Raw genomic sequence first — 12,206 nt, forward strand, 5'->3', positions numbered from 1 at the left:
TTTTCCTTTCAATTAAGACCTAGACAACCAGGTGAAGGGAGTTCTTTACTAATTAGTGACCTTAATTCATCAATAAAGTACAAGGGTGGAGCGAAAACCCATAGACACTCGGCCCTCCGTAGAATGAGTTTGACTCGTGCTCTAGAAGGCGGAGACAGTACAGGTGCATCAAAGCTGGGACCGAGAGACTAAAAAACAGCTTCTATCTCCAGGCCATCAGACTGTTAAATAGCCATCACTAGCCGGCAACCACCTGGTTACTCAACCCTGCACCTTAGAGGCTGCTGCCCTATGTACATAGTCACTGAACACTGGTCACTTTAATGTTTACATACTGTTTTACCCACTTTATATGTATATTCTGTATTCTAGTCATGGCTCATCCTATATAACTACTGCTGTACACACCTTTCTATTCATATACTGTCTATACAAACCATTTACAGTTACAGCCAAATTTACATTGGCATCCTTACATTTTTCTTAAATAATTCTCTATTTCAGATCTGAACTCTTCACTGGCCACTCCAGAACAGTCCAGCACCTCTTCTTGAACCATTTCTGGGTGCTTTTCGATGCGTTTTTGGGGTCGTTGTCCTGCTGGAAGACCCAGAACCTTCAATGCAGAGACAGCTTTTGGATGCTGGGTTTAACATTGGACTCTAAAACTAGTGGTCCTCTGTAGCTCAGCTGGTAGAGCACGGCGCTTGTAACGCCAAGGTAGTGGGTTCGATCCCCGGGACCACCCATACACAAAAATGTATGCACGCATGACTGTAAGTCGCTTTGGATAAAAGCGTCTGCTAAATGGCATATTATCTTATATTATAAAACACCTGATAATCTGTTGATTTCATGATGCCTGCACGTTCAAGGCCTCCAGTACCCGAGGCAGCAAAGCAACCCCACAGCATTATCAAACCTCCATCATCTTTGTTTGTAGACAGTTATTTTCATTGAATGCTTCATTTGGTCATCAGTAAAAACACCACAGAACATTTCCCCCAGGATTTTGGCTTGTTTAGTTGGGTTTTGGAGAAGTTCCACCAGGCTTTCTTGTCTCTTTCAGCAGTCAGGTCTTCCTATATTTACCAACGACCAAATTAAGCATTCAAAGAAAATAACACCCTCCCTACAATCAAAATTGGGGGAGGTTCGATAATGCTGTGGGGTTGCTTTGCTGCCTCGGGTACTGGGGGCCTTGAATGTGTGCAAGACATTATGAAATCAGCAGATTATCAAGGTGTTTTGGAGTCCAATAATCAACCCAGTGTCCAAAAAATCTGTCTCTGTTAAAGGTTGTGGGTCTTCTAGAAGGACAACGACACCAAACACACATAAAAAGTACCCAGGAATGGTTCAAGAAGAGATGCTGGACTGTTCAGGGACCAGTTTCCCAAAAGCATCTTAAGGCTAAGTTCATCGCTAGAACCTTCGTAGGAGCATCGTTAAATCGCTGAGCTGTTTCCCAAAACCATCGTTATTAACGTTGCATTTAAACGCTCATAATCTAACCCCTGCCTCAGACCACTCGTAGAACCGCTAAGTGCGTTGTTAGATGCTTTCTTTGCCCTCCCGTTATACACAGAGGATCTCTGCTAAACATAGAATCACATGGTTTATCCGCCTCTCTGTAACCACTGATAACTTCAAAACAAAGTTGACTACAAATACAAAGTTGCCAATGTCTTTGCAATTGATAAACAATCAACGTATAAAAAGACACTTCAAATTACAACCGAGATGACTGCATTAAAATACAAATGCAGTAGGCTATTGGCCTACATCAATCATATTGAAATACATTTCATGTTCAATCAATTGAGTTCTATTTTGCTACTTGTAGGCTACTGTCTGTCATTTGTCTCAATATATTTAATGATGTGTATCCTAACATGAGCGCAATGATGTGCCAAATTTGATTTAGTGCATTATTATAGGGTAAGCATTAGAATAAGCCGCCTCAATATTTGCATCCATAGGTGATAATATTTTTCTAGGTGCTGATCCGTCGTCAGTATTGTGGAATAATTCTAATGTTATTGTAAGATTTGAATGGAGAAAGCTGATCCGAGAGCAGCGTTACCCTTCTTTTGATCCTATCAGTATCGACACATGCCTCAATGACGCACTTAGTGACCGTTCTCTCTGCATGGTGTTTTGGGAAACGTATGTTACATCTTCAGCCGTTGTAGGAAAGATGCATCGTTAACACACTAGTAAGCCTAAGTTCCATAGCTATCGGGAAACCGGGCCCTGGAGTGGCCTGCGAAAAGAAAAGATCTGAATCACATCCATAACCTATAGCGAGAGCTGAAAACAACAGTTGGTGGAGGGCACCCCTCAAACATTTAAGAATTAGAGCAGTTTGCTGCTGAACAGTGGGCCAAATTGCCAGTGGGAAGGTGCAGCAATCTCATTGATAGCTACAATAAGCATAGTTGGCAGTTATCTGGGCCGAGGGCAGTGAAACCATGTACTAGCTCCGGGGTGTCAATAATTTTGTCCATGCCATGTCTTTATTTTCTAAATTAAAATTGTAAACTTAAGTTTACAAAAATAAAATTGGTTCTGCAATGTTGAAAATCAAATAACAAGGTGTGGATATCTGTGTACACGACCAATAACATTGATTTGAGTGGCTGACAAGGGACACCTCTGGCTACTCTTTCATTAGAGGCAACGTAACATCTCTACTTCAATTCCAAGCTGAACCTTAAAAACAACTCCACATCTGGTTGTGTCATCTTGGGTCACTAATTTCAAAGTGTCACTTAACAGAAACAGTGGTGGTGATCCTGTTCTGCCTATTCGCCTCTCAGAAGTCCACAGCCTTGAGCTTCCTCTCCTCTACCTGGGTCAGAGGCTGCTGTGATAGGATCTTCCTGTGGAGGCGGTGGTGCTTTCCGATTCCTAGTCTGGGCAGACCGCGGTTCAGACCCTCCAGCAGCACACAGGACTTACACAACGCCTGGCTGGAGATGTAGCCACAGCGGCTGCAGGTCCCCTGAACGGGCATCTTCACGCCCTCCCTCACTGACAGGTTCTCCCCAGAGTGGATGACGTCCATGATGGCGCTGGGCCGCACAGCCTCCAGGTCTTTCAGGAAGGTGCGGGCGTGGCCTCGGTAGGCGTTGGGGGAGTAGATGCACTCTGTGGAGAAGTAGTCCAGCTTCTTGAAATAGGCGTAGAGGACAATCTCCTTCTCGTAAGCATATTTGAGGGGCTTGCAGCGTGGCACCACCCCTTCGCCCTCGCTGGCTGTGCTGATGGCAGTGCAGCGACGCAGACGGGCGATGTCTCCTCGGAGGACGTTCATCAGAACTGTCTCTGCCACATCGTCAGCATTGTGACCTGAGAACAGAATCACACACAGGAACAGTGTTTAAAAATCAGTCCCTCCAGGAATTCGCAATTTTTTTGTGATAGTTGCAGGCCAAAATTCTTGATTTTGCTGAGGTATTGATTACATTTTGCATGGCAATTTGAGCAAATTTGGTCTAATTTGTCACGAAAATGCGCTGACGAAGCGAAAAAAGTTTGTTGACATGTTGCTTGATCAAACCATTTTATGCTGTAAAAGTATAAAATGGTTGATTGGTTAAAATTGAGCGCCCTTTTTTTGTAGTGCGGTGATCGAAGAATTGCAAAATCCTGGAGGGACTATTTAAAGTACACCTCATCTGAAATAAGAGATCAAATAAGCCTGATCAATAAGAATATGTTTCTTATATATTACCTGTACATATCTTATCAACCTTCAGCATCATGGCTCCCCTGTCCAGTGCCTGCCTTCGGAACACGCCACAGAAAGTGCAATTGTTTTTCAGTCCGACCTGCTTCACAATGGCATCCATGGTCCAGCCATACAACTCCTCATAGGATACAATCTTCAGAGGCAGCTCATACTGCTGTTGGTTCCTCTTCACAGTCTCCAAGGAGTCGTCACGGTAACCTGTGATGCCCTCGTCCACTGACAGTAGCAGTAGTTTCAGGCCATAGTTATAGCGCTCATTTAGGACCTTCATGATGTGTGCCAGCACAGTGGAGTCCTTCCCACCCGAGGCACCAATGCCCACAGTTTCTCCATGTTTGAAGAGCTGCGCTGACACTATTGTCTGATGCACCTCCTCCTCAAAGGCCCAGAAGAAGCATTCTTTGCACAGGGAATGGGCCGTCTTTGGACGTTTCAGCACTGCACGCTTCTCAGCACAGCTGCTACAGAGGACTGGCATCTTGACTGTGGATGACAGGAGAGTTTGCTATATGAAGGCAATAGCATAAATGACCCCTTACAAGGTTGAAGTATTCATCTGTGTTATAAGAGTTATAGGATGTCAACAGACTAACGTTACTAGACAGCTAAGGGTTCTGCAGATAGACTGAAGTTTCTGCAGAATACTGGACAACCTGTGCAAATAACAGTTATCTCCTAGCTAGCAAGTTAGCTAAATATGCTAGCTAGCTAGCACTTACTTAAACTGTAATAAAAGCTGAAAAGTATTTAAACGCGTTACCAAACTCCAATTGAAAGTATGTAAAGTCTCGCCTACGACTATGTAGCAGTGATCGTAGCTCTGTGTATCATGTCTAAACTTGCTGCTAATAGTATCTTACCGATGCTACCTCATGTTCTTCTTTCTTTTCCGGTGTTGTTATTCATGACAGGAAATTACGTCAATGTCAATGCTTGACGGGTAACCAATCACAGCATATTATAATAATAATGCACTATTTCCTCTAGTTACTGGATTCCTCTGTAGCATTCTGTTTCATATAATGATGAGGTTCTGATAGTATCTGCAGACTTTTAAAGGCCTCCTATGAAATTGGACCAAGTCACATATTCAGTTTTAAATTTGATACCATTACAATTATTCATCATCCAATCACTCTTCCACCTACATATTTCTGTCTGGAAAGCAATAGATGCTGTTGTGGCTCAGTAATTGAAAGGTAAATTTTTTGTTCAGATAAACAATACAGGAGAACAAAGTTGAGTCACACAACCACTTGAAATGTAAGCAACAAGGATTTATTAGTTTGCTTTAAAGGATGGTGCTACGGAAACAATGGCAATAGGCATCAAAATGCAATTTTGAGTAGGTGAGGGGGGAGGGGTGTGTGAAGGCGCAGGGTTGCAGGGGTCAGGGCTTGGTGCAGGAAAGAGTCATATAAGCTTAGTTGGTGCCGGCGGCAGGGTGAAAAACTCCCCTCTGGTGCCACTGCATGTCTCGGATGCGCCTGACGGACTGGATCTGAGGGAACTGGGCACCAAACTCAGCACTGTCCTTGTATTCACCCTTCTCAAACAGGTACTGATAGCCTCTGTAGCCAGGATACTGGTACCCCACCCAACTGGTACACAACCAGCAGAGGTGTGAGATTGATGGAATGGGAGAGGAAAAAAATTAGAAAAGTATTTAAAGAAGAAAGCCGTGGAGATAAGATCAATACATGTAATTAGGAGAAAATAGCAATATGATATGGCAATGTTGGGGCAGATATAACTCTGCTGTTGGCGGACAGACTCACGTGCCACTCTGAACTCTGACAGAGGAGACCTTCTCTTGGTATCCGTGTGCGTGGAAGCTGGGAACATCATCATCTATGATCTCGATCTTCTTCCCCGCAAAACTGGGGTTTTCATAAAGGACAATCTTGTGCTCCTGGCTGTCCTGTGAGGAGAATAGAAAACACACCATAAGAAACAGTCACAGAGAACTACAAAATGGCTGAAGAAAATGGCTGATTTGTGTTGTAGTAACAAAGGGGGTGCTGTGTTACCACTTTAATGGGGCGGAATGCAAAGATGTTGTCGCTACGTCTGCTGTTGGTCCAGGAATCCCAGCGAGGATACTCCCCCTTCTCAAACACATACTGCTCCCCCTTACAGTTAGCCTGCTCGTATCCCACCCATCTGAGAAAGCACAGATGAGTCAAGATGAGGAGGGCACAAGGTGGTGGAGGGGGGGAAGTGAAGGATGACAAAAACAAGATTAAAGGTGAATATACATACTGTGCCGTGTGCACAATGCAGTGACTATATTTGTGTTATGGAATGTTCTGGAAGTGTTTTCCTGTACAGAACCATTTTAATTTATCCAATCAGCAATCCCTTTTTTTCTATTGTTTGATAATCACACCATATCTACCCCTCCCTCCGACACACACACACACATACAAACAATCACACACCTCTATCTAACCCTCTTTGTTTTTGTCTCTTTCTATCTTTCTGGTTTTTTTTTTACTCTTACTCATACTCCCTCTCTCTTTCCCTCTCTCTATCATACTATCTCTGAGCCACACTCACGGTCCACACAGCACCAGTATGGAGCCCACTTTCTCCACGTCTGCTTCCTGGAGGTCGTTACAGGGACCAGTCAGCTCATGGCAACGCCCCTGGAAGTTCTCCTGTTCATAGATGATCAACTGTGGAAGACAGGGAGAAACAAAATGTATGTTTAGGTCTCCTTGCTGTGCTCGGCCTGTCGGCATCTCAAGTTGTACAGGGAAATGATGTTGAATACTGCGTAACATCTGCTTTGAAAAACCTTGCAGTGTGTCATTGTCCCTGATCCACCATGCCTTGCCCCACCATTACCCATCCCTCTTTCCTGCCCTCCTCTGCCTCTCCCTCCCCAATCTCCGCCTCACCTTGAAAGCACTGGTGCCTGGCTGCTGCTGCTTGGATGCAGGGTTCTGGTGGTCTGTGGCCATAGTGAACCGGATGGGTTATGATGAAACTGTACAGAGAACAACATAGTTTTACGGTCCAGTAGACTAATTACAAATGTTTATATTCCAATGGGTAGTTTGCAGTTTGATAGGATAGTGGCAAAAACATGAAATAATAGTGCCAGAAAATCTGCAGTTAAATTCTGCATGAAGCTGGTTCATGTATGTAAACAAAAGTCCCCTACTAAAAAAGATTCCAGCAAAAGCAGTTAAATTGAAACAGTCCTCATGTTAATCTATTTGTTTGTAAGTTAAATAGTTTAATGTATAATGTCAAATAATTATGTTATCCCAACATTTAAATAAACTAATCTCAAAATTATGTTTGTTTTAAAAATCTAGACAAAGTTGGATCAAAATTATAACAAAATAAATTAATGTGGAGAGCGACGGACGTGAATCTCTTACCAGTACCTGTCTGTGCCAGTGTGTTTGTGATGGCATGCCGAGCTCAATATATATACGGCGCGCTCAGGGGTGGAAACTCTGCCAACACTCCTCTACATCCAAGCCACCCTCCAGATCAGCCTGCAATAGGCCGAGCAGACGGGACTGTAGGGTCACCGCTCTGCCTGGCCCCCCTTCTCACTCCCCCTCAAAGTTATTTCATTAGTTGTCAATTTCATCCAGCCGGTCATTGTTCGATATCCACATGATTCAGCACAATCAGTGCCAAGAGTCCCACACTTACAATGAGAGCTGCCTGTATGCCTGGACCACCAGAGAGGGAGAGAGTAAGAGGATGAGATAGAGAAGGGAGAGTGCCAAATTGATAGAAAGGGACTGATTTAACTTACAATATCTAGTATTTCAGTTTACTCTTCCATAGGAATAATGGTTAACATAATAACCAGTAATTGGGTCGTTATTGGCAATGATTTCTATTGGAGATAATTTACATTTTACATTTACATTTTAGTCATTTACAATTAGTGCATTCATCTTAAGATCGCTAGGTGAGACAACCACATATCACAGTCATAGCAAGTACACTGAACAAAAATATAAACGCAACATGCAACAATTTTAAAGATTATACTCAGTTAAAGTTCATATAAGGAAATCAGTCAATTGAAATGAATTAATTAGGCCCTAATCTATGGATTTCAAATGACTGGGAATACAGATATGCATCTGTTGGTCACAGATACCTTAAAAAAAAAAAAAGTAGGGGCGTGGATCAGAAAACCAGTCAGTATCTGGTGTGACCACCATTTGCCTCATGCAGCCCGACACATCTCCTTCGCATAGAGTTGATCAGGCTGTTGATTGTGGCCTGTGGAATGTTGTCCCACACCTCTTCAATGGCTGTGCGAAGTTGCTAGATATTGGCGGGAACTGGAACACGCTGTCGTACATGTCGATCCAGTGACATGTCTGGTGTGTATGCAGGCCATGGAAGAACTGGGACATTTTCAGCTTCCAGGAATTGTGTACAGAACCTTGCGACATAGGGCCGTGCATTATCATGCTGAAACGAGGTGATGGTGGCGGATGAATGGCACGACAATGGGCCTCAGGATCTCGTCACGATATCTCTGTGCATTCAAATTGCCGTTGATAAAATGCAATTGTGTGTTCGTTGTCCGTAGCTTATGCCTGCCCATACCATAACCCCACCGTCACCATGGGGCACTCTGTTCACAACGTTGACATCAGCAAACCGCTTACCCACACAACGCCATACACGCTGTCTGCCATCTGCCCGGTACAGTTCAAACCAGGATTCATCCATGAAGAGCACATTTGCCCACTAAAGTCGGTTACGATGCCGAACTGCAGTCAGGTCAGGAACCTGGTGAGGACGACGAGCTAGCAGATGAGCTTCCCTGAGATGGTTTCTGACTGTGCAGAAATTATTCGGTTGTGCAAACCCACAGTTTCATCAGCTGTCCGGGAGGCTTGTCTCAGACCATCCCGCAGGTGAAGAAGCTGGATGTGGAGCTATTGGGCTGGCGTGGTTAAACGTGGTCTGCGGTTTTGAGGCCGGTTGGACATATTGCCAAATTTTCTAAAACGACATTGGAGGCAGCTTATGGTAGAGAAATTAACATTAAATTATCTGGCAACAGCTCTGATGGACATTCCTGCAATCAACATTCCAATTACACGCTCCCTGAAAACTTGAGACATCTGTGGTATTGTGTTGTGTGACAAAACTGCACATTTTAAAGTGGCCTTTTATTCTCCCCAGCATAAGGTGCACCTGTGTAATGATCATGCTGTTTAAACAGCTTGTTGATATGCCACACCTGTCAGGTGGATTATCTTGGCAAAGGAGAAATGCTCACTAACATGGATGTAAACAAATTTGTGCACAAAATTTGAGAGAACTAAGCTTTTTGTGCGTATGGAACATTTTTGGGATATTTTATTTCAGCTCATGAAACATGGGACCAACACTTTACATGTTGTGTTTTTATTTTTGTTCAGTGTACATTTTCCCTCAAAAGTAGTTATCAGCAAAGTCAGTGCTAGTAGGAAAAGACCAGAGCGGACAGGATGGAGTGCTCAGGATTGGCAGTAGGGTTTGAGCATAGCCTGAAGGTAGGGAGGAGCAGTGCCCCTTGCTGCCTTGTAGTTAAGCACCATGGTCTTGTAGTGCATGTGAGCTTAGACTGGAAGCCAGCTGGGTGTGGGGAGAAGCTGAGTGACATGGGAAAACTTGGGAAGGTTGAACACCAGGTGGGCTGTGGCGTTCTAGATAAATTGCAGGGGTTTGATGGCACAAGCAGGGAGCCCAGCCAACAGAGAGTTGTAGTAGTCTTAACGGGAGATGACAAGTGCCTGGATTAGGACCTGCACTGCTTCCTGTGTGAGGAAGGGTCGTACTCTACGGATGTAGTAAGAGCATGAACCTGCAGGAACTAGTCACAGCATTGATGTTTGCGCGATAGAAAGCAGCTTTAGCAGCGGATACAGAGGAAGAGGAGGTATAGAGGAGGGAGTGGAAGGATTATAGGTCCTCCGGAAGTTTAGTTTTCCTCCATTTTCGCTCAGCTGCCAGCAGCCCTGTTCTGTGAGCTCACAGTGAGTCACTCACCACGGAGCGGGAGGGGAGGGTCGAGCAGGCCGGGAGGAACCCGGATAGTGAGAGTTGCAGGTTGAAATTGGGGTTAATCTTGTCCTGTAGGCAGAGCTGAGTGATTTCCACTAGATGGGCCAGCTGCAAACTCAAAATTATATATCGTAAAAATAGCATTTTGGTCTTCATGTAAGGTTAGCAGTGTGGCTAAGGTTAGGGGTTGGTTTAAAATCATGTTTTATGACTTTGTGGCTGTGCCAGCTAGTGACTACCCTGCAGAGCTGCCTCCAGTACATCAGTCATCCCAATAAATGCCAACCTACCATGTATTTTACCAATACAATGGTCTACAGTGAAGTGGACATACTCCGTATTCATATCCCGAAAGAAATAAAGGAATTTACTCCAACAAATGTTAACAGAACGTTTGCAAAAATAGATAAGATCTTGCTACCATGGAAAGGTAAATACCTGTATATTTGTGAAAAAAATTACCCTGATTAATTCTTTAGTCATATCCATCCCAGTTGAGCTATTTACCTATTGCCCTGCCTACGCCGAATGATGTGTCTTTTACATTATTTGAGCAAAGTATATTTCACTTTATTTGGAACGGCAAGCCAGACAAAATAAAACGTGCTAATTTATATAATTAATATGAGTTCGGGGGGCTAAAATTCATAAATATTAAAGCGTTAAACCTATCACTAAAAGCATCAGTCATACAAAAGTTATACTTAAACCCAAACTGGTTCTCCAGTAGATAAGTAAAAATGGTTCATCCCTTGTTCAACAATTGCCTTTTTCCCTTTATCCAGATTACAACCTCTCACCCCTTTTTCAAAATATTGCCCTTTCTAAAACAAGCCATCCAAACCTGGTTGCAATTTCAGTTTCGTCCTCCAGAAAAGACAGAACAAATATTACAACAAATAATATGGTTAAATTCAAATATACTAATTGATAAAAAAATATATTTATGGGAAAAATGTTAAAATTAATTATCTTTGTTAATGATATTATGAATAGGAAAGGTGGAGTTATGTCACATGTGCAGTTAACAGACATCGGTTATATGGAAATGTTTGCTCTATCCGAAATTACAACCAACTGATTACGGTACAAGAATACCGCAAAAATGGAGGAGGCACGTGGAAGGGGGAGAAGGTAGGAATCTTGTTTGTTTGCCCTTTATTAAAGACCAAAATTGGCTAAATAAATACAAATATCAGTTTTACTTGAGGACCAAAATGTTGAACGCGGCGCCATACAGGTTGCAAAATAGTTGGGAAGATATGTTTGATGTGCCGACTCCGTGGTATATGGTTTACAATGCTTGCTTCAAAACGTTGTTTTCAATTTAAATGATTATACAAAATTCTTGCCACAAACATAATGTTACGTTTATGAGGCATACAAACATCTCAACTCTGCAGATTTTGCTATGAAGAGAAAGCGTCATTAGATCACTTATTTTGGTATTGCTTCTACATAGCTTGTTTCTGGCCACAGGTTCAGGAATGGCTGAAAAATCAACAACATTTATCTAAAATTAACCCTACAAATAGCACGGTTGGGAGATTTGGAAAACCATAGTAAATCAATCAACAATATAATAATAATTTTTGTAAAAATATTCATATTTAACTTACAATCTGTAGATACTATGCGATTAGACAGCTTCAGAATTTATGTGAAACAGCACAGTTGAAAAATATATGACACATGGAAATCATAAGAGGGCAGTTTACGGAGATAGGTGGGATGGACTGAGAGTAGCTGAGGGGTGGGTTTAAAAGCTCATGTTCTTTAATAGTTATGATGACTGAACACGATGTATAATGTATAAGTACTATCTATCTAGATGTAATGTATATAAAAATATCAAATTACTTTATTCTTGCTATTTAACTACTGTAAAAAAAAAAAAAAAAGGGCCATGTATGTAAAATGTGTGTAGAATGTACATTTAACAACAAAAGAAAAAGCTGCAAAAACAACCTGCATTAGTCCTGAGTGGCGCAGTGGTCTAAGGCACTGCATCGCAGTGCTAACTGTGCCACTAGATCCTGGTTCGAATCCAGGCTCTGTCGCAGCCGGCCGCGACCGGGAGACTCATGGGCGGCGCACAATTGGCCCAGCGTCGTCCAGGGTAGGGGAGGAAATGGCCGGCAGGGATGTAGCTCAGTTGATAGAGCGTGGCGTTTGCAACGCCAGGGTTGTGGGTTCGATTCCCACGGGGGGCCAGTATAAAAAAAAAAAAATGTATTCACTAACTGTAAGTCGCTCTGGATAAGAGCGTCTGCTAAATGACTAAAATGTAAAAAAAATGTAAAAAATGTAGTCAAAGGATGCGGAAAAGGAGGAGAGTAGGGTCGAAGCGTCAGTAGACAGAAAGGAGAAGGATTTAGCGGAAGGGAGAGATAATATGATAGAAGAG

At 42.9% G+C, this 12,206-nt stretch overlaps 2 protein-coding genes across 2 annotated transcripts; both read right to left on the bottom strand.

Annotated features, from left to right (window-relative positions):
• Nucleotides 1-2,504: 2,504 nt before the first annotated feature.
• On the bottom strand, nt 2,505-4,661 carry LOC311144261 (cytoplasmic tRNA 2-thiolation protein 1). The gene is made up of 3 exons (XM_084180272.1): nt 4,618-4,661; nt 3,740-4,240; nt 2,505-3,354 (listed from the first exon to the last, which is right to left on the bottom strand). The coding sequence occupies exons 2-3, from the start codon at nt 4,233-4,235 to the stop codon at nt 2,819-2,821; spliced, it is 1,032 nt and encodes a 343-aa protein (XP_084036398.1). The 5' UTR covers nt 4,236-4,240; nt 4,618-4,661; the 3' UTR covers nt 2,505-2,818.
• A 519-nt stretch (nt 4,662-5,180) lies between these two features.
• LOC311144315 (beta-crystallin B2-like) lies at nt 5,181-6,723 on the bottom strand (the record flags this gene model as incomplete). Its single annotated transcript, XM_084180348.1, has 5 exons — nt 5,181-5,358; nt 5,536-5,678; nt 5,788-5,920; nt 6,317-6,435; nt 6,661-6,723. 5 exons carry the CDS (start codon nt 6,721-6,723, stop codon nt 5,181-5,183), a joined length of 636 nt encoding a protein of 211 aa, XP_084036474.1.
• Between the last annotated feature and the right edge of the window lie 5,483 nt (nt 6,724-12,206).

This window comes from Coregonus lavaretus (assembly GCF_964263955.1).
Source record: "Coregonus lavaretus genome assembly, chromosome: 17".
In the NCBI taxonomy this organism is placed as follows: domain Eukaryota; kingdom Metazoa; phylum Chordata; class Actinopteri; order Salmoniformes; family Salmonidae; genus Coregonus; species Coregonus lavaretus.